The sequence below is a fragment of the Lepidochelys kempii genome, chromosome 2, assembly GCF_965140285.1.
Source record: "Lepidochelys kempii isolate rLepKem1 chromosome 2, rLepKem1.hap1, whole genome shotgun sequence".
Lineage (NCBI taxonomy): Eukaryota > Metazoa > Chordata > Testudines > Cheloniidae > Lepidochelys > Lepidochelys kempii.
Genome location: NC_136381.1, coordinates 89,416,788 through 89,439,918, shown reverse-complemented (window position 1 = coordinate 89,439,918; position 23,131 = coordinate 89,416,788). Strand labels below are relative to the sequence as shown.

General features: G+C 42.5%; 1 protein-coding gene across 2 annotated transcripts in view; it reads right to left on the bottom strand.

The window, feature by feature from the left end:
- Positions 1-23,131, bottom strand: part of RAB31 (RAB31, member RAS oncogene family) — a 99,173-nt gene that overhangs the window by 24,461 nt on the left and 51,581 nt on the right. Inside the window, exons 1-3 of one of the 2 annotated variants that reach the window (XM_073331605.1) lie at positions 22,669-22,748; positions 18,663-18,820; positions 18,273-18,354 (exon numbers count right to left, since the gene is read on the bottom strand). In XM_073331605.1, coding sequence (XP_073187706.1) covers positions 18,273-18,354; positions 18,663-18,694 — 114 coding nt within the window. In that variant the 5' untranslated portion in view covers positions 18,695-18,820; positions 22,669-22,748. Of the gene's footprint in view, positions 1-18,272; positions 18,355-18,662; positions 18,821-22,668; positions 22,749-23,131 lie in introns of those variants that run through there. The other variant, XM_073331604.1, reaches the window with a different exon arrangement.

Genomic DNA, 23,131 nt, shown 5'->3' with positions numbered 1-23,131 from the left:
GGAGATACACTCCACCACCAACATGCATCTTTCAGTTCCTGGCTCATCCCCATCACAACCAGTATGGGATGGCATTTTATGTTAGAGAAGGGCTGGCCGCTCTCACCGTATTGACATCTGGTCCGAATGGCATTGTAGAATAGAATGCTATAAAAGGTGAATGAGCTTACACTGATTAATGGCCATAAGCCTCTGTCAGTTAACTGGTCAACCCCCATGCTGCCCACCTTTCCAGGTCCTTTGACCTATTATGACAACTTTAATTCCTGCCATGTCAACTGGGGATACTCTGACAACAACTCAGATGGACAGAGTCTGATGGAGTGGGCATTGTCACTGACCTACAACTCCTCTGTGACCCAAAGCAAAGGCTAAGCTTTCACAGTAGCAGATGGCCAACAGGCTTTTCATCCAGCATCTCCTTTTCATCTCATGGGCAACCACCAGCAGTGATCATAGAGGAGAAGATGCTTAAAGTTTTTTCAAACGCTCACCATTGGCTGTCTTTGATCACCATGGGCCTGTGAATATCAATAACAAATAGTATACAGAAAGCCCTGTGGAATTTTCAGAAAGCTCGGTGGGAGGTCTTTCAAGCAAAACTAGAAATGTCTGTCAACAAACTGGTTGACCTGGACTTGACATGACCAGCCAATATAAATTATTCCTATCAAGTTTTCTGCAAATTAATTCAGGTAGCTGCTAAGAAATCAATCTGTAGAAGCTATCACTGACCGCATACACCTGGGTGATCATCAGAAGCAGTTAAGCTCTATCAGGAATTTAAATCTGCTGGTAATGAACAGGAGGCTGTTAGTAAGAATAACATTCATTCAATTGCTGGATCAAACCCAGTGCACTCGATGGAGAGAGAAAGAGTCACAAACGTGGTCTTTACTCATTCTAGCTGGAAAGCTTAGCAGACCATCAAAAGACTTTCCAGCCTCAGCAAAAAGGAGTTTCCAGTCACTGCAAATGTTATCACATCCCAACCAGTGGCTAATGGCCACACACAGAACTTGGATAAGTCTTTCAGTCATGCAATCAAAACTGAGGTTACAGAAAAGAGTTATGCTCTAGTGTGGATTCACACTTGATGCTCCTTTTTCAGACAAAAAGCTGGACACCGCCATAATGCTTTTGAAAATAGAAAGGCTCCACATCTGAATTATATCCATATAGAGGTCCTACTTCAGTGAGGCTCAAAAGCTGGCTGCTTTGGTTCTTCAACCAATGTTCCCAGGACAACTGCATCCTAAAATTCTGGCACAGAGCATAGGTTGTAGCCATTCTGAAACCAGGAAAACCTATGGCCTGGGAGAGTCTCCAGGATTGACCAGTTGATCGTGATCGACTGGTGATCACTTATTTACAGCATCAAAAGCACTCTTCGGCCTTCACCCTGACCCAAAAACTCCTCCTCAGGTTTCTTTCAGGTCAGCCACCATGCTTTCAGGGTATGTCAACACTGCAATTAGACAAGGGTGGCCATGCCAGCTGACTCAGGCTTGTGGGGCTCTGACTAGGGTGACCAGATGTCCTGATTTTAAAGGGACAGTCCCAATTTTGGGGGCTTTTTCTTATATAGGCACCTATTACCCCCCACACCCTCTGTCCCGATTTTTTTACACTTGCTATCTGGTCACCCTAGCTCTGAAAAAGGGGCTGTTTAATTCCAGTATAGATGTTCAGGCTTGGGCTGCAGCCCAAGCTCTGGGACCCTTCACCATGCAAGATCCTAGAGCCTGGGCTCCAGCCTAAGTCCAAACAGCTATATTACAATTAAACAACCCCTAAGCCCAAATCAGCTGGCATGGGCCAGCTCTAGGTTTTTAATTGCAGTGTAGACATAGCCTAAAGGAGCAGCTTAGGGTTTCTTGTCTCTCCTCAGTTTCTTTGTGTTCTGCCATCACAATCTCTCTCTCTCTCGCTCACACACACACACACACATCCTACCCAAAACAATATTTGACAACCGCTCCTGGGTGGGTTCACACACACTTTGTCTAGGTAGGGCTTAGACTAACAGTTATGTTAATTGAAGGGTGAGTCTACACCTATCAGTTCACAATCCCATAACAAGGTGTCACCTAGCTCATAATATAAAGGAAGCCTCAAAGTTTGTTTGTTCTTTAAGAGGGGCCCCTGTGTTGTCATCTTTTACTTCAAAAATACCAAGAAAGTCAAGACTGGTCTCCCCTAGTTTCACTGGAGGACTTCTTGCAGAGGTCTTGTGTTTGTTGTGAACTGCCATACCTTCATCAAAAGAGTTGGATGTTTAACAAAGACATCTTTTGTTTCAAAAGCTCATTAGGCTTTTGGTTAATGAAAAATCCCTTCCGCATTCAATCCCTCAGTCTCGTGTGATGTCATCATTTCACTAGTTCTACAGTCACCACAGAGTCTTCAAGTGTAGACCAACACCTGAATTCATAAATGTAAAAACCAAGAACTCTTCTCCACCCCTTTTTTTTTGTTAGTTTGTTTTTGCAATAAACTGTTCCGGCCGTCTTTGTACGTCCAAACACAATAAAAAAAGCACAAGTTCAAACTTTTTTCTCTGCAGGTCACACTGAAGAGTATTAATATCTCTCTCATCTGTTAGGTGCCACTTTTTATTAAAAAGTGGGTTTCAAATTAGAAGGTGAGTGCGCTAGTGTACATTTTAGCCATCAGCACTTAGGCTATCAATGGTGGACGTAAAACAATTCACCTATATCTGAATAAGAAATCCATTGAGACATTCAAACCTACTTATTCACTGGGCCGGTGTTAGGAAACTGACCATTCTATACCTTCACAATTATTTTAGTATACATCTCTGCTAGACAGATCTTCTTAATGTGAATCTGCAGTGATTTTTGCTACTGCCTTAACTACAGAAAAATTCACTTAATTAGACTCTGAGGAAGTTACAAAAATTGCCATTTTGAAAAGATTCCTGAAAAACGTTTTGAAAATACCATTCATATGAATTAGTCAACTGTATAATCATGACATTTTAATGATAAAGGTGGCTTGATAAAATATATTTTGCAACTGGAGAGACAGTTTATAGCAGGAAGTTTCCACTACTCTTTAAGGTAAATTCATTCATTTAATACTCCCATTTCTTGCAAGGCTGAGCGCTCCAAAAGTGCCAGAGAAGTGCACACTGCCTCTGAAATTCCCACCCTTATATTTCAGCTGTGACCTTCTATTCTTAAGAACTTCCAGGCTTGCCAGCTTTCTCAGCTCACAATATGGTTATTTCCTTCATTATTTTATACTAATATTTTTTAGACATAAAACAGTTAAAAAAAAAAAAAAAAGAAACAGTGGCCCAGATTTAAAAAAACCACAAGCTTAAAGTTTAGGATCCTAAAGGCCTATTTAGGCACCTAAATAAGTGATCTAATGTTCTAGCATTTCTGAAAATAAGGTTATTTATTGGATTTAGAGGCCTAATTTTAAATTCCTATTTGAAAATCTTGCCTGGTGATTTTATCATGTTTCACATTAGCTCAAGTTATTAAAATAGCATACCTTATTATAGTTTCCCAAGATCGGTGAGAGAAAGCTACCTTTAAACCATTTCATTAAGAAACTGAAATGGGCTAGTAATCATACCATCATAATCACAGCACAGAATACTCTAACAGATGAAAAGAAAATTAACCTAAACTTATTTTGTCACTGCTTTCAGATCACCTTATAAAAGTGTTATAAAAACACTATGGCATAGTACCACTAATGAGACTCAGCTATTAGGAAACCAAGATTCCCTCTCTCCACAAATTAACAGAATGTGCTTTTCTCCACTAGAAAACATGAAAAGACACCGTGTAACAATAAATAAATCAATAAGAGTTAAAAAATGGTTCTTTGGAAAAAATCTTCATTACTTTATGCAATAATGGACCTTTTAAAAAGTGTAAATATTTTATCAGAAGCACTGATTTTAAAAGCTTACACTATATAATTAATAATTATGCAAATAATTTTGTGTTTTCTAATACTAACCTTTCCAGAAATTACTTTAAAAAAGTCTTATTGGATCTTCTGCTAGCTTAATTACCCAAATGAAATACTCGTGCCAAACTAAGTATGAGAATACAAAATACTAATGTGCAACCTGCCAAGGACCAAATGTGGGACAGAGGCCCAAAATGAGTGACAAGAAAAATAGTAGCGTATGAAACTTTAAATCATGTGGGATTAACTATTGGAAATTAGCATTTTTATAACCAGGATTTTATGATTCTGCATTTCTGATTCTAATAATTTACCATAAAGTTGAAAACTACAAGGGGCCACATCCTGCAATGCATTAGGGTAATTTTATCTCTGCTCCTTTTGGTGGAAAGCTGCCCCAAAGACAACATGACCAGTAGAGGCCACTCTAGCTACAGGCAAGCCAGGGATCTGCCTAGGATGGGAGATTTGGCCATGATGGAGGGACGACTGGGCCAAACCTGAGTGGTGCTGTGACTCTGTGCACCAGGTCACAACACCACTCACTTAAATTCGGCCCCGCTGCCCTTCTGTTATGCTAGGGCTGCAGACTGCCTTAAGCAGTCTCTGTTAACCAGTCATCAGAAGCTCTCCTCCAGTGGCATAGAGCTGCTATCATGGTTCCTACACCACCACCCCTTCTCACATGGAGTGGTCAGGGAAAAGGGGAGTGGCCAGTGGTTTCCTACACTCTAGCTGCGGTTCTGGCCCCTGGGTGTTGCTGGCAATTTGTGTAATTTAGGGCAGCACTAAGGCGGCTCTAACTTGTGCAGTGCAGATCAGCCCAGAATAAGAGGGGAGCAAAGGTGGCTTTCCTAAATCCCATACAAGCTTTGCTGCATACCCTGAGCAGTGATTAAAAAAGCTCAGAAAGAGAGTACAACAGTAGCTTTGTAGAGCTCCTTCAGTCTCTGTTATCCCGCAGCTTCTTCCATGCTGAATGTCAGTGAGGTACTGACTCCACTAACAGCAATTCCAAGCATCCCTATGGACCATTTTTATATTTATTTATAGGCATTTCTATTGCAATCTTCACTGTAGTATCTGCACAGCAATGTGGTAGTTGGGGGACAGAAGCATAGGGCCAGATTCTCCAGTGTGACTAATTTATAGATTCATAGATTATAAAACCAGAAGAGGCCATTGTAATAATCTAGTCTAACCTCTTGTATAACACAGCCCATAGGACTTCCCTGAATTAATTCCTGTTTGAACTGCAATATATTACATATGAACTGCCGTACCTAGTGAGGTCTCACAAGGGTCAGTCCTGGGTCTGGCACTGTTCAATTTTTCCATTAATAACTTAGATAACGGAATGGAGAGTATACATATAAAATTTTCAGATGACAGCAAGTTGGTAGAGGTGGCAAGCACTTTGGAGGACAGGATTAGAATTCAAAACAACCTTGACAAATTGGAGAATTGGTCTGAATTCAACAAGATGAAACTCAATAAAGACAAAAAGAAAAGGAGTATTTGTGGCACCTTAGAGACTAACAAATTTATTTGAGCATAAGCTTTCGTGAGCTATGCTCAGATAAATTTGTTAGTCTCTAAGGTGCCACAAGTACTCCTTTTCTTTTTGCGGATACAGACTAATACGGCTGCTACTCTGAAACCTGTCAAAGACGAGAGCAAAGTACTTCATTTAGGAAGGAAAGACCAAATGCACAACTACAAAATGGGGAATAACTGGCTAGGCTGTAGTATTGCTGAAAAGGATCTGAAGGTTATAGTGGATCACAAATTAAATGGGCCAACAATGTGATGCAGTTGCAAAAAAGACTAATATCATCATGGGGTGTATTGTATAACTGTCCCACTCTTCCAAGGGGCCAGAACTCTCAGCATTGGTAAGACCTCAGTTAGAATAATGTGTCCAGTTCTGGGAGCAACACTTTAGGAAAGAGGTGAATAAACTGGAGAGAGTTCAAAAGAGAGCAACAAAAATGATAAAAGGTTTAGAAATCCTGACCGAGGAGGAAAGGTTAAAAAAAACTGGGCATGTGTAGCCTTGAGAAAAGACAAGTGAGGTATGGGATCCGGTAACAGTCTTCAAAAATGTTAATGGTGGTTATTAAGGGTATGGTGATCAATTGTTCTTCGCTGAAGGTAGGAGGAAAAATAATGGGCTTAATCTGCAGCAGTGGAGATTTAGGTTAGCTATTAGGAAAAAAACTTTCCAACTGTAAAGACAATTAAGCTCTGGAATAGGCTTCCAAGGGAGGTTGTGGAATCCCTGTCATTGGAGGGCTTTAAGAACCAGTTGGACCTGTTCAGGATGGGCTAGGAGGTTTACTTCATCTTGATTCAGTACAGGGGGATGGGCTGGATGACTTCTCAAGGTTCCTTCCAGCTCTACACTTCTATATCTTTTAGAAAAACATTCAATTTGATTTTACGATTTCCACTGATGGAGAATCTACCACAACCATTGGTAAACTGTTCCAATGGTTAATTGACCAAACTGTTAAAATGTTGCACTTTATTTCTAGTCTGAAATTGTCTAGAGTGGACTGAAGAGCCTTTTATCATCATCATCACCAGCATATTACTATGCCCCATATAGGTACTTAGACTGTGATCAAGTCACCCCTTAATATTCTCTTTGTTAAACTAAACAGATTGAGCTCCTTCAGTCTATCACTCAGATATGTTTTCACGTCCTTTAATCATTCTCTTTGCTCTTCTGGGAGCTCTCTTTAATTTATCAATGTCCTTGAATTGTGACACCAGACCTGGATACAGTATTCCAGTAGCAGTTGGATGAATGCCAGATACAGAGGTAATTCTGTCTATAGAGTTGGTGTATCCAGCCTGTGCCAGGGGAATCCTTCTGAAGCACACAGCCAAAGTAGAGACTCCTATGCCACCCCCTGCTGATGGGGACATGGCTAGAGCAAAAGAGATATTGCTGGAATGTCCCCTACTCTACACTAATCCTGCACTGCCGTTTCGGACTTTTACAACTGTTAACAATCGGTGTAGCATAGAACAGCACTCAGTTTTCTCTTACTGATAACAGTGTCAGTGGCAGGTGCAACTTGTGAATCACACCGTGGATAATATGGGAGATACGAGTGGCACTTTGGGCGGAGAGGCCCTGGAGGAAAACCCTTGCAACAGCCACATAATCAGCAGGAGCCAGTCAGCATTTCCACACAACTTCCAACTAGCAGGGGGCAGCATAAGACCTTGCCACCCCATTATAAACTGCATCAGGCAGTAGGTGATCACTTCTTTGATCTTTGTTGCATCTAAGACCAAACAGAGGAGCTTGAAGCAAACTAAACGAGGCTAAATTCAGCAGGTGCCCTTTTAAGCATCTGCAAATGTTTCTAGAATCAGAGGTGGAGTATCTCGGGCCTAGATTTTCCTTTTCATTCTTGTCAACTTATTCTCTGAATACTTATGTCTTACCCAAGGGGGCTAGGCCAGACGCCTTAGCTATACTTCAGACATTGCCCAGATCAGTTTTAGTGCAGTGTCTTATCTTCTCTGATGCTATGGCCTACCACAGAAATACTGTTTAAAATCTTAGGTGTTGGAGAGGAGTTATGGAAAAGAAATAGAAACAATAAGTAGATTATCCTGAAATGTAAGCTTCTCACACAGACAGTGGAGGGGTTGGTGAGATGGGAAATTCCTAACATTCCCAGCTGGCAAAGAGTGAATGGAAAATGTTATGCATGCATGCCATTCACAGATATGATTTAGCATTTTATAACCTTGAGTAGTTTTCCCTCCATACAACACAGGGCTGTAATTCTAGTACTAAGGAAACTTTTAAAAATAGTTGTATATATCAGTATTTTACAAAGATTTGAAAATCAGTAGATGTCACTCCCACAAGTATGTACAGATTACTCATCTTCTTCTGGACCCAAAGTTCAATAGGACAGAAAAATTTATTTAAGAAATCTTTATAGGTGATTGCTAGTCTATCAACCCAGTCCAGCGTTTTCTTATTCATTTGTCAGAGTTGACTGAAAAAGCCTCTTATTCACTCATATACATTGCCTCCAAAAGATAAGAGTTCTTGCAGCAAAAGAAAAAAAAATATACCAGCATTTTAGGAGAGGATATTTAAAATAAGCAGAAAACAAAGCTTTGAAATACTGTAGAAATGACAGTGTTCAGCCCTTATCAAGATCAGTCATTAAGTGAAACATCTAGTGACATTAAATCTTTATTCTGAATTATTGTTCTTTCGTAGGCTGCATGTGAGGTTTTGGGTTGTTGTTTAATGAATATATATATATATACACACACACACACAGAGACACACACACACTTCAAAGTAGTTACCTAGTTTTATGATCAGTCTTACAAGTGGAAATGCCATGTTGCCTTTATTTGCTTATTTATTCTGATGACATTCCCTCCCCACCCCAACAAAATAAAACAAAAACAAACAAACATGAAATTGTGACAGAACTCATCTGTTGTCCTACCTTAGCACCAGCTGTTAGCCTGCATAAATCTGTATATTTGTTATGGCAGATATGGCTTGTTAACAATTAACAACATGCAAGGTATATAGAAGGTGAGAGCTGCTTTCTAGAGAAAGGGTAGAAGAGGTCCTAGTCTGAAGCCCTAGGGACAGGGCTCAGGTTGTCTTCACTGAAGAGTTAACTTGAGTTATCTACATTTGAGTTAGGCCATCTTGAGTGAGAGTGGTCATGAAATAGCACTGAAGCTAAACAAATTGGCTTAACATCACAGATTGTGTTAGCAGCTGACAAGTGCTCTCTTGAGCTTTAGCCTTTACACCCAGACAACTTATGTTTAAAGGACGAGAGTACTCAAGCTAAGGGGTTTGCTTGAGAATGGAATTCAAGGTAGGGGCAACACTTCATTTATAACTTGAGTTAATTCTGCACTGAAGACAAGCCCTTAGATTATGCTACATTGTATTATTATGTTTGAGTTCCAATAAAGCTAAAGTCCAGGAATAGGACAAGTCTGAACTCTAACTCAAGGTCTGTGTATTCTGAGGATAAGTTATTAACTAGGGCCCACATCTTAAAAGGTATTTAAACACTGATTTCAATGAGTTAGATTTATACTTTCCAGGCTCTGACAGAGCAAGAACCCTGTGGCAAAAACCCTGTTGCTGTAAAGGAGGGCAAGAGACAATATCTCATTCTCTGTTCAGAAGAAACCCAGAAGTGTCTCAGCAAGTGGGAAAGAATTCAAATGAGCTAGGAAAAGTCTGTAGTTGTTTAGTGCATAGTGCTGCATTATTAGGAAGGAAACTGAGTGAAAGCAGGGTTCTAGCTTCTGATTCTCAAGCAGGGAAAAGGGAGGACTAGAAAGGTACAGTTTCTCTTGAGCACGTCCTGCTGGATGTCCATGAGCTGGCAGCGAAATCAGGGAATAGAATTTTGCTAAGTGACGGGAGCATCCAATGGCTGGAAGTTGAAGCTAGACAAATTCAAACTGGAAATAAGGAGTGCATTTTTAATGAGGTTAATTAACCCCTGGCACAATTTACCAAGGGTCTTGGTGGATTCTCCATCACTGGCAACTTTTAAATCAAGATTGGATGTTTTTCTAAAAGATCTGCTCTAGGAATTATTTGGGGGAAGTTTTTGTCTTAAGTTATATAGCAGGTCAGACTAGATAATCACAATGGTCCCTTCTTGCCTTGGAATCTATGCACAAAGCGTGGATAGCGACTTGTGGGTGTGGGAGAGACTGGAGAAGAAGTCCCTGTGAGTAAAAGCGTGAGTAAAAGCTACATCCATTTGGATTGGTCTTTTTAGCCACTTATGAAGTTATTGCATATGGAATTATGAAAAAACCCCTGCGCATGAGTTCTAGCTGGGCTCAAACACCTAGATGCCCTTTTACTAAAAAACAGTAGCAAAAAAGTGTATACATACATTTCCTTGTCTTGGAAACATAGCCTTCTGGCTGCCACAATATTCGTCAGGCTGGCAAAATGGAAAATTAGCAGCAGCCCAAGGCATACAGACAAAAGCATTGTAATTAGAAACTACTTATGGCATCACAAACTGAAATACACACTAATAAAAACATCCTTAGCTAACTTGAGATGAGATTGGTTGTAGGTTGTAATATTTGCTCACCATAACAAAACTGTCACGAATTTTAGCCATGCAGTTCAGGGCAGCACTGCAGATTTGAAGAAAAGCACTAAGGAAAAAAGGCAAGCTGGAGGAAAAGTGACACTCTGGAAAGTGGAATAAGTGGGATCATTTGACAGCATGTGATCACAGAAACTGGGACATCAGAGATTGATACTTAAACAGGGAGAAGCAAAGGGATGTTTTTAAATATGCTGCTGAGGTTTCAAATCCTCCTCACTAGAAAGGGAAGGATGGTGCAACAGCTCATTTTTTTTCTGACAAAACAACCTACACTCTCCTCAATAAGTGGTACTGGAAGTCATGCAGCGCTGCCAGAAGTCTCTCTGGAAGCTCAGCGCATCCACTGTACAACAAACTGAGCATTCACTCCTACCCCTGTCAAGGCAGGAAGTCTGCTTCTGAAGCCCATTTTCTAACACTCACATCATACTGCAAAAAATTGTTGTAGGCTTTTATTAAAACATTTTATATTAGAAATGCAGATTTAGGAACTGGAATTTTCCATCTAGCGTTACTTATGCAGGCTCTTTTTATTTTTTTTAAATCCACTTCATAAATTAGGGGCAGAGCTGTGTTGCTAATACTCAGTCCAAGCTCAGGGGCAGATTGTTATAGGTTAGGCATGGACATTTCTCATTGTTTGTTTTTTCCATCTTTTTTCTAAGCTGCTTTGTTCTGACTACACCATTCTCTCCTCCCTCCACCCCTGAAGAAATGCAGAGATAAAACTTCTTTCCTCTTAGGCAGCTGCTTTGATTGGTCAGGGGTTCTGAAAAGGGAAACTACAGCAGCTTTTCACACTTTGTGCTTAAATGCTGCAGAAGTGGAATGTGAAGCAGTCACTTGGCACTCCTGTCAAATGAGGAGTTAATAGTAACTCAGGCTCCCACAGGCACTCCAGGGCAGGGCTACAAAAGTAATTGCTTCAGGAACAGGAAGAAAGATGTCTGGGGAAAGGCTGCAAGTACAGCTTGTTACAATTTTCCAACAGAAAATGCCCGTTTTGTCCAATTCAAACCTTGCCACAGGAATGTGTTTATTCTGATTAAATTTTTGTTTTGAAAAAAACTGAGTAAGCATTTTGATAAGGTTGGACCTTATTGGAATGGAGACTTTGTTTTGAAAATGTTTTATATTGTAATTTATATTCTAAAATATAAATTTTAAAAATTGAAATTGTAATGAAACATTTCCACTTTGAAAGGAAATGCTTCAATTGACCCAAAATGAAATTTTTCAAAAAATTTGCTTTGTGGGAAAGTTTGAAATTTGGCAATTTGTTCTGATTCGGAACTAAAATAAATTTTGAAATTGCAGGATTTCCTGCTAAAAGGAAATTCTGGTTCCCATATAGCTGTAGCTGTGAGTCTGAGTAAAACACCCTGTGGTTGAGGGAAATAGCTTTTGTTAAGTGTTGACTTTTGCGGTAATCTGGTTTTCTGTGACCAAGCTCTGGCTGGCCGGCCTGTGGGGTGACTGTGCTGAACTGCTTCTCCTGCTCCAGTTTTTCATACACACTGTGGCCAAAGTTTCCAAAAGTTTGAGCTGATACAAACAGCCATTTGGATGCCCATCTGAGTTTCCAGTGCTCAGTGGGATTTCCTAAAGCATCCATACAAGCATCCTGGCTTCTCAGAGGTGATTGGAAATTACCACCAGATGCTAAATGTTACTACACATGACAAAATTGCATCTGCTAATGAGGTCTGGACACCTACTGGTAAGCAGTCTAAATGCAGGCTAGTTTTAGACATGATGGGAAGAAGATGGGCGAGGATGAGGAGGCAAGAGGACAGGGTGACCACATAGCAAGTGAGAAAAATCAGGATTGGGCAATTGGCGCCTATATACGACAAAGCCCCGAATAACGGGACTGTCCCTATAAAATTGGGACATCTGGTCACCCTACAAGAGGAAGCCCAAATATTGATTCAAATGCCACTGCAGGATCAAAGGCAGAGAAGGAAAGAAGTTGGGGGTGCAGAAGGACAAACACAGAACTGCTCCTGAAGATGTTATGGAGGAACAGGCCTGCTGTTTACTTCTTTAAGATGTGCTACATTTTCTGTAAACTCCTAAGGAAGAAAATTAATCTATGCTATATTTATACTTTTAGATTAAGCTTTTCAGTGGCCTGGTGTAGCCAGAACTAGTTGCTCAGACAACTTGGGCACAGCCAAATGCCAGCTCTAATTAGCCCAACAGACTTGAGCCCCAGCGGAGTGCTTGCATGACTATCTGAGTCTGCCCAAGTTTTGAATTTTTTTTTTACTTGAAGCTCTCTATCAGTTTCTCCACCTGTTAAATAGAGATATTACTTATGCCTCATTGTAAAGAACAGTGAGACGGATGGATGAGGAACTATTAAGTATGGTTGTTATTATTAGCTCCTGTCAGAACTATTGTCTGTAGGTCTTAACTGTCACTTTAGCTGAACCCCCCGGAAGGGCTTTGTTCTGCAGTCATATGCATTTCTGACTGCAGAGCCTGGAGGGGTGAGGGAGAAGGAACTCAATCCTTCTAGTTGATAGAGACTGGGGGCGTCCTCCCCTCTCCTGCCACTACTTACTCTGCTAGGGGGAGGAGAGTTAAGTGCAGCTGCTTCTATTCCTGCCTTGCCATGAAATCTTCAGGGGATGCATCGGTGCTGGAACTAGGGGTGCTTCCGCACCCCCTGGCTTGAAGTAGTTTCCATTGTATGCAGGGTTTACAGTCTGGTTCAATGGCTCTCAGCACCCCCACTATACAAATTGTTCCAGCACCCCTGGGGGATGTAGGGACAGTCCATCTTCTTGTATTTTCTCCTATTACACGTCCACATGTGAAAAGGCGTGGTGGCTTTGGGGGTTGTGTGGAGTAGAGTGAAAGGCAGGGTGAATAGACCTCTGATTAGAGTCAGAGTGAACCAAGTGGTGGTCAGCACATGACCATTCTGCTTTTTTTGAAACCAGGGTGAGTGGGAAAGCAGTAGAAGAGCTTTCTGTATCAGGGCGCAGATGTGGCACCAGTTTGGGCAGCTGTGGAAATGCAGAAGGCACCAGGCCCTGATTATAATGTACGCACACACGTGTTCCCACATTTGGACTTAAATTTAGAAGAATTAAGCCAAACCAAAACACTGAGAAAAATATGTAAGTAATTTTGTTCTTAAGAACAGGAAGTGAGCCTGAACAGTTAGAAAAAGTGCATGCGAGGTGCCTTATGATGCAATTTTTTTAAAAAAAAGTAAGATACCTGCGTGGAGGAGTTTACCATCTAGTTTCAGACATGCTACTACACAGGGGACAATAAAGAAGATGGAGGAGAAAAATCAGGAGTGACACCAGTAAAAGTATGCAGTTTCCCAGTTAGAGCAGGCATACATCATGATGGAACAATGGATTGTGTTGTTTGGGGGTTTATCAGCTGTGACAAAGTCAGACTTGACAGTTCTAAAAGAGTAGCTAAAGCAGACATATTAATGTTAGAATGGTCAAAGCCCTTTTTCCTATGAACTGAAAGAGGTTACCTCAAGTTAATCATGGACACCTGAATCCAATTAAGGGCAGCCTCTGATCTTTGAAAACCTCTTCCAGTGAGAGAGAGAAGAGAAGCAAGCTGCAGAAGGGTTGTGTGCAGTAAGGGGAAAAAGGCTTCTAAACAGCTGTTTTCTCTATAAAGGAAATCTTGCATTTCTGTTTGGGAAGGGGGCCTTGGTTCCCACAATAACTGGGCCCAGAGTGGGCAACTGGTTACCAGTAAGGCTGCAAGTTTGTCACGGAAGTCACTGATTCTGTAATCTCTGTGACTTTTGCAGAGGCTGGTGCAACTTGCTCAGGGGCAGCTCAGGCAGCCCCCGTTCCAGGCACTGCTGCTGGGACAATCTTGGGCCCTTGCAGCCGAGTTTGGGTATGGGAGGGGGTTGGGGCACGAGAGAGTGAGGCAGGCTCTAATTGGCACTTACCTGGGGGGCTCCCCAGAAGTGGCAACATCCCCCTCGCTCAGCTGCTAGGCAGAGGCGTGGCCAGGCAGCTCTGCATGCTGCCTCTGCCCCAGGCACTGCCCCCACAGCTCCCATTGGTTGGGAGGCGGCCAATGGGAGCTGCAGGTGCAGTGCCGGCAGGCAGAGGCAGCATGCAGAGCTCCCTGGCCACGCCTCCACCTAGCAGCTGAGCGAGGAGGATGTTACTGCTTCCAGGGAGCCCCCCAGGTAAGCGCTGACCAGAGCCCACCTCATCCCATCCTGTGCCCCAACCCTCTGCCCCCTCCCACACCCAACCTCTGCTGCTGGGCTCCCAGGCCACATGCCACTGCCCTTGCCCGCCCCCCCAAGTTTTATTCACTGGTACTTTTGATAAGTCATGGACAGGTCACAGGCCGTGAATTTTTGTTTATTGCCCATGACCTGTCCGTGACTTTTACTAAAAATACCCGTGACAAACGTAGCCTTAGAACTATTGGAGGCACTACTCCAGGGAAGTTAGGAAACATTTTTTGTTTAAAGAAACTTCTAGGGCCTACCCTGTCAATAAACCAACCTTAAGAATCAAACCTCTGAAGCAGGTGTGATTTACTCCAGGCCCCTCCTCTGCCCTCAACGCCAGAGAGAGAAACACTGAGTTTTGACACTGTGAAAGGTGTGTTGCCACATATGGCATCAGAGGTGGGATTTGGCACAGCAGACTATCCCAGAAACCATTCCGGAGAATGGATGACACGGTGAAGCTGCTGGTGCAGGGCACTGCAGCACAACAGGATGTTACCAGAGTCCAGGTGGCTGCACAGCAGAAGTCTGTACAAATATAACAGACAAACTAACTGCTCATAAACCAGGCAACACAGGACCAAGCCACCCTACAGGAAGTAGTGAGACCGCTAACGCCCTGACTACTACAGGAGGTGGTCATGATGGAACTCAATCCTTAAAGGCTAGCAGCTACCTACAGAAGATGACAGATGACATCAAGGCATATCACCTCATGTTTGGAAAAACAGCCTTGTGTGACTCCTGGCCTCACTCCTGTGTGGAGAGGACCAGAAGCCCTACTATGAGATGGTAATGGAAATATCCAAGGAGATTCTGATAGATTAAGAGATTCCCTTCGTATCAAAGTTGACGAAGGAGCTGTGTGTGATACATTGAATACAGGCCCTATGCACTTCAGTTTACTATCCGGACTGATGGCCTGGTCAAACGCTTCAGCGGAACACTGAAGAGCATGATACAGAAAGTAGCAAGTCAAGATGGAAAAAACTAGGATATCTTGCTACTCTACCCAATGTTTGCTATAAGGGAAGTAACCAGTAGGGTGACCAGATACAAAGTGTGAAATACCAGGACCGGAGGAGAGGGGTAATAGGTTGCCTAAATAAGACAATGCACCCCTAATATCAGGACATCTGGTCACCCTACTTACATCGTCATCGTGCCTGTGGCATATTGGACATTGCCAAGGAAGATTGGAAGGAACAGCCTAATCAAGGAACCAATGTCATTGAACAGGTCATGCAGATGCAGGACAGAATATCCCAAGTCATCCCAGTAGGGCAGGAACATATGGAAAAAGCCACGGAAGACCAACAAGTCTATTATAATTGACAAGCAAGGGTTTAGAAATTCCAGACTTCTGATCAGACAAAGGTGTTGGTGCCCACAGTGGAAAGCAAGCAACTGGCCAGATGGCAGAGGCCATACAAAGTAATAGAGGCCAAAGCAGGAGCAAACTATCACATTAACCTATTCAAGCCCTGGCAATGCATAGAAACTTATATGGTCACCCTAGAGACACTACTGCGGGAAGATAAGCCTCAGGAATGAGTCAAAATATCTCCAGAGTTATCCCTGTACAGCTTCTAGAAGTTGTCAAGATGATTGAATGAAACCAAGGTATGTTTTCAGAGAAGCCAGCCAGAACCACAGAAGCACATCACGAATCCAGGAGTGAATGTAAAGCTTAAACCATACCGGATCCCTGAGGATAAAAGGGAGGAAATAAGTACAGAAATTAAGATGTTGGAGCAGCGTTTCAAAGTTTTCCATAGTTAGTGGTCCAGCCCAATCATTCTGATAACTAAACCAGATGGTACCATAAGGTCCTACAATGACTTCTGAAAATTAAATGAGTTGTGCCAGTTTGTTTCCTACCCCGTACCTCAGATAGATGAGCTCAGACCAGTTGGGAAAAGCAAGATTCTTGTCTACCCTCAACCTGTTCAAAGGCTATTGGCAAATCCCTCTAGCAGAAGCTGCCAAGGAGGAGACTGCTTTTTCTACACCAGAAGGCCTAGACCAGTACAGGTTCCTCCCTTTTGGATTGCATGGGGCACCAGAAACCTTCCAATGCCTCATTGATAAGCTATTACGCCCACGTGCCAGGTATACACTTACTTGCACAATGTGATCATACACAGCCAAGACTAGGGGACACATCTGGAAGAGGCTGAAGCAGGATACCCTGAGGAAAATGGGTTTCACAGATAACCCATCCAAATGTGGAGCAGGGCTAGCTGAAGCCATATACCTTGAGTACATCACAGGGAGAAGCGTAGCAAAATCCCAGCTGAACAAGTCAGAGGTGATACAAAGTTGGCCTCAAACAGTAAGGAAGAAGTAGATCAGAGTGTTTGTAGGGATAGTGGGATTCTACAGATAATTTATTCCCCTCTTCATTTCCAGGGTGCAAGAAATTTTATACATAAAGGCAGCATGCAAAAGGGCAAAGAGACAATTTTAGGCAGACAAACAGGACATCAAGGCTTAAACTGGCATTATTAGCAGAGCAGAGAAGGCAATGGGATAGTGTGATAAGAAGCTAGGAGCTTGATCGCTTCTTACCAGTATAAATCCACTGGGCCAAATCCTGCTGCACAAAACCCTTCTTCAGCTTGCTTCCCATCCCTCTTATGTGTCATTCTGACAGTGCACAGAGGGCATTCAGTGAAGCCAGCTTAACTGATTACCTGGATTTTGGCCCAGTATAGGGGAATTCCCAGGAGTCATAGACCTGGCATACACAATATCCCCTTTTCACAACTCCCTAGGTAGTGGTCATATCAAGTATGACCAGATGCTCAATGGCATTTTTCTGATTGTGTTTGTACATAATGTGAAAACTTTGGAATGCTGCATCCCATCAAATTCCAAAACTTCAAGGGAAGTTATAAACATGAGAAGGCAGAATTCTACCGATTTTGGTGAAAACTAGAAAACAGGAAGGAGAAAATGGGGGACAGGTGGAGCCCTGGCATCTGGTTAGCAGAACCAACACAGCTTCAGCCACCATTGTCGTGGCTTATAAATCAAATAACTGGCTGATGACAGCCATTAATGCCATCCAGCATAACAATGCTCCTCATCTCAGCTCTGATCAAGGTCCCAGTACAGTTTTAAAATGCTGACACCCTGAATGATTTATCTCCCAGACAGAAAACAAACAATAGTGGCGGGAAATGGGGGTGCACAGAATGGGAGGGGAAAATGTGGGTTGCTGGTATGCATATGTGCTGGAACTATGGATGCTGCCACATCCCTTGGCTTGAAGTGGTTTCCATCATGTGCAGGGGTTACAGTTTGATTCAATATCTCTCAGCATCCCCACTATACAAATTGTTCCAGCATCCCTGCTGGCATGTGGGGAAGAGGAAATGGAGAGCACACACAACCCCTGCCATTTGGCAGAGGGGGAAAATGAGGGAAAACACACAAAGCCCCTGCCTTGGGGAAAATGGATAATGCAGGGGCATTCAAGAAAGGGGGAAATGGAGGACCACACAGAGCTCCAGACATGTGGTAGATGGGAGAATGGCGGGGATGAAGGGAGGTGTTGCAGGGAGTCGTGGCTGTGGTGTGTGCAAGTGCGGTCAAAGAATGTGACCCTCCAGAGTAAGATCAGAATCAGCCTGTAAATCAATATACAGGCAGAAGCAGAGTTCCACAGGGCTTTGTAGAAGAGGGCAGGAGTTTAAACTTGATCCAGTGGTCTCTGCTTTTAGGCAAGTCACTTAACCTGCTTGCTTCTGTTTTCCCATCTGTGAAATGGGAATAGTAATACTTAGTTTCTGAGACATACTTCACAAGGTAGTGTGAGAATTCATTGAACATGTTTGTTAAAGACCTGTGAAGATGAGAAGTGGCATACAAGTATTAAATATTTTAACAGAACATATCACAGTGATACTCACCCGCTCCTGACCAGCTGTATCCCAGATCAGAAATTTATGAAGCTCATTCCCACAAGGCACAGTTTTAGTCATGAAGGATGCACTGAAATGAGAAAGTACCAACTGTTTGTTGTTCAGATCCAAACTCACTGTGAGGTTAACAAATGAAATTCACTGGATCAATATTCCAAATATATATCAACTCTAGACTTTGGGCAGGTTTGTTTGGTTAGGCCATGCCACTAAGAGTGGGAAAAAGTCATTTTCTGGTTGAGCGTCCGTTCAGTAATATCCCCTGGATTTATTTATGCTTATGCAAATTAGGATTTTTCTGTTCCTCTGGTGAGGTTTAGAGGGATCCTTCTGGTTAGGCTCAAGAGCACCAGCACCAAACGTGCCTGGGGCCCATACCTCCTTTCTTCTCTGTGCACATGCCTGTCCATTGGGCAGCTGGCACTTCAGGTTCTTTTTGTTGTTGTTGCTGATCCTGGTGAACATCCTCTTGCAAGGAGTGGGATGAGTGTACATGTTATCACCCCACCAAGCAGTGAATGAGTGATTTCATCATGCTAGTGTAGGAGACAGGAAAAGTAAGTGACTAGCAACAAAACAGCTGAACAGACTATACACAAAGTGTTGCCAAAAGTACAAAGTAAACACACCAAAAAGTCCTAGCCCCAATCCCCTCCAATCTTGGGCACCGTAATGTTAGTTGTTACTTCTAACAATAATAGGTAGAATTTTTTCAGAGAGAAATGTGATGTTTTCAAAATTGTATCCCTTTAAGAAAGAAGGCTAGACATTTATAGGTTTGCTCTGTACAACAGTGTTTGAGCTGAAGGAGGCCTGAAAGAGATTGCCCAGGCTCTGGTAGAATTGTGTTTCTTTCTAGACACTGCTGAACCATTCCTGCAAAGATAACTTTTATCCCTGATGTATAAAGATGCATCTGATAGGATGTGTTTTGCATTAGAAATACACCAGATTACATCACATGGCATGTGTTTTCGAAACATTTTCTAGGAAAGATACACAAGAGGTTCCCTGGATGGCCATCTGTAAATTGCTCAATTCAAACAGTGTTCCATTGGATACAAAAAGATGAAGTAACACAGGAAGAACAGTATTTTCTTTGGTTATTTTGAGGTTGTATGTTTCCAACTATCACTCTTTTGCTCTCCATATTATGCAACACTTCACAGCTTTGAAAACAGGAAGTTCAGAACACCAGCAGCTACAGGAGGTTACTAGAATTGTGGATTTAGAACATTACTTCATTTGGCAAAAAAACACAAACCCTTACCTACGTAGTTGTCCTACTTAGAAAACATAAGGTAACAAAACACATTAGTAATATTTAACTCAGTACACTAATGGGCCAAAGTGGGTTTTGGTTTTTTTTTCCAAATATAAAATCTTTTTCCCCTAAACATGACAATTATGAAAAATTTGTCTTTTCTTCTCATATGGGTAGAATATCTTTACTTTGATAAAGGATTGATAGTGGTTTAGAACTAAAGGACCACTCAGGTTCCCATTAATTTAATCACTATGAGCAAATGTCTTCCTAATCAATACTGCTAGTGATGATGTTCTTCCTTGCCCCCTCCTCTCCGCCTACCTTCCTCCATTTGCTAAATTCAGTCATCCAAAACTGTATTGGAATCTGGTCATAAAATCCCCAGCTGAGATTCCAATTGTGCATCCCAAGGCAAAGGTCAGTGGGTTACAGCTGAAAGCTTTTAGCCACCTCAACATCACACACAAAAAAAGCTTACTTTTCATAATGATATTAAAGTAGATATGAAATAAATAAAATTGCAAAACAAGAGCAACTGTTCACACCCAAATAATTCCTTTACGGACAAGGTGTATTAGCTTCCTCAGCCGTAGGGAAGTCAAGTGTCTTCAAAGTTTTCCAATTGATGCAGGGCTGAGGATTTGGAGATAAGTGTTGGAAAGAGGAGAACTCTGAATTAAACCCAGTTAAATGACTGACAGGAGCTAGCTTGTGATGCTTTCGGTTTAGAAGTTCTGCAGTTTCTGTGAAAAATAGATGCAGATGAATTATATTTGGTCTGATTATGATGTATTGTCCGGTCTTATTAAAACCTGAGAATGTGATGCAATATAAACCTAGAAAAAATTCTACTCATGGGGGAATTTTGCACTACTGCGTGCATGCAGAATTCATGTGCCCAGCAGATTTCTTTTCTTCACAGAAAAAAAAGCTTTCTGATGGGGACACAAAGGGAAGCCACAAGCTTGGTCACGTGCCCCTCCCCAGCAGCACGGGCGCATAATTTTGGGTGCCTGGAGCAGCTGGCGGAGTGGTACATTACTGCTGGGGGTAGGGCTGGGAACGCCCTTGCCAGTGGCTTCTATCCTGCACCGGACTCAGCTGCAAGTCTTAGCTCGCTGGGGGTGAGGGAGGTCAGAACTTGCTCTTCCCTGCAAGAAGTGGCCAGGGCCAGGTCAGACCCACCCCTAGAAACCTTCCCTGGCTTCAGGAAGCTCTGCACTGACCCCCCTTCCCCCACTGCTCCTCAACCACAGGGGGAAGGGTCACTGTATGGGGAGCTGCTCCCATATCCACTAAATGTGTATCCAGAACCCACCACCGAGCCTTATCCCCCCGCACCTTCCAACCAACCGAGCTTCACCTCCTGAATCCAGACCACCCCCTGCACTTGAACCCTCACTCTGATGAGCCCCACCCCCTTTCCACCTGGATCACCCCATGAGCCCCCCACACCCAGACCCCCATCCCACTGAGCCCCAACCAGCTACACCTGGACCCACCCTACTGATTCCCCCACACCCAGACCCCCCACTGCTGAGCCCTATCCTCCTACACCCATACCTCCCTGCTGAGCCCCAACCACCTGCACCTGGATCCCCCTGCAGCGTCCCATTGCCCCTGCAGCTGGAACCACTCAATGTGCCACTCTGCATCAAGATTCCTCCACACCTGGCCCCCGCACTGAGTTGCCTGCACCCAGATTGCCCCACACAGAACCCTCTGACCCCTCACCTGGATCCTCCCACACTGAGCCTCTCCACACTTAGATCCTGCCAGGCTGAGCCTGCCTGCTCATGCCTGGTGCAAAGGGACAGGACCAGCCCTTGTGCTGTGTAAGGATTGTTTCCCGAGGGGGGGGCAATTGCAGGGTGATCTCCCACCTTCGTGCAGCCAGTGGCCTTATGCTCCCCACTGCCATGCTGGAGCCTCCACGTTTATTTATTGACAAATAAAATTTGCAGAAAGTTTTAATTTTTTGGTGCAGAATTCTCAGGAATAGAAGAGAGCTTTGCTGCATGTGAAAGTAGGTACTTTTAATACTTATACCTTGTCTGACAGTACCTACACTTTAGAACTCTAAGGAATCCTTCAATAGTAAAATTCTTAATACCATTACTTTGTTGTAGGTGTGTTGGTGAACATCATTTAGAATAGGTCACGGTTTCTTAAATTCAAAAGTTCAGATTCAGCCCTGGAGTTAAGTGCAAATTCTATTGACTTCAATGGAAACTGAACACACTTATGTCAAGGCTGAATTTAGTCCTATATTTTGAGACCTACATCAGTGTTGTACAGTCCAAGACATCATTTGAAACTAGAAGCTCTTGACAAGTAAAAAGGAAACTTACACAGTGCAACAGCCGGAGCTAAGAGGCTGTTGGTGAGGGATTGGTGCTACCATAAAGAGGAGGATAACTTAAAAGGAGAGTGGTAACAAATTAATTTATCTGAATTTATTGGGTCCATGGCCCCTAGAATAGGAAACAACAACAACTCAGGTTCTGTTCATTTACATTGGTGCAAATCTAGAACAACTCCATATTTAGTTATAAGAGCATAATTTGGCCTCACGTCCTATTCTGCTTTCCGTGAGAACTGAACAATCTGGTCCTGAATTACTCAGGTTTCCTAGTCACTCTAGCACATTGAAAGGGGACATTTAGTGGCATATGTATCATCACCCACAGAGCAGACCCAAACCTAGCATTATTTATATTACTTCATAGTTGTACTCAGAGCTTAGAGGGTAAAAAGCTTCCAGTCATGAGTCTGTACAATACAAAACACAGTGGTGATGTGTGTTCATGACAGCTTCACAAATCAGGTGAGTGTTCAGGAGTTGTTGAGAAGGAAGAAAAACTTGGTCAATATTAATGGAGAGGCTATTCTAAATGTAACGAATAACATAAGCAGAGAGTGAGGCAAGACACACACACACACACACACACACACACACAAAGGGAAGTTAGTGGAGTGCAGAACAGGGCATCAAAGAAGTGAGGGGGAAATGTAGGGAACTTAACATGGGGAGGAGAAGACACTTGAGATAGAAGTATGACAATGATTTTGGCAGCAGTGAAACATTCCAAGGAAAAGATTATACAGGGTACTTACCCAATAGTAGGGCTAATATTGTGATCAAAATGATCCTGGACAAATCGACAAACTATACTTGATTTCCCAACCCCAGTATCCTGCAAATGAAAGGAAGAACAATAAATTCACAAGGTACAGATATCTGAACTTCAGTAGAAAAATTCACTGTTCAGGTGGTAATAGGAATTATTAATCAGCACTTTTTTTTTCCCTTCAACCAAAAAAACAAACTTACTCTACAGGCAAGTGGAGCAGGTTAAGCGTTTAAAAAGAAAATAGTTCATTAACTGTTTTTGTAAGTGTCATCATCATAACTGGAGTTATTCATTTAACTCTTCTGCATTTCTAAAATTCCATCCTTTTACAACCTCAACTCTTTTTTTGGTGGGGGGTGGGGGAGTTTACATTCATAAATTGTCACTGATTATAAAAGTTTACATTTAGCTATTTACTCATTCAAAATAAAATAAACACTGCATGT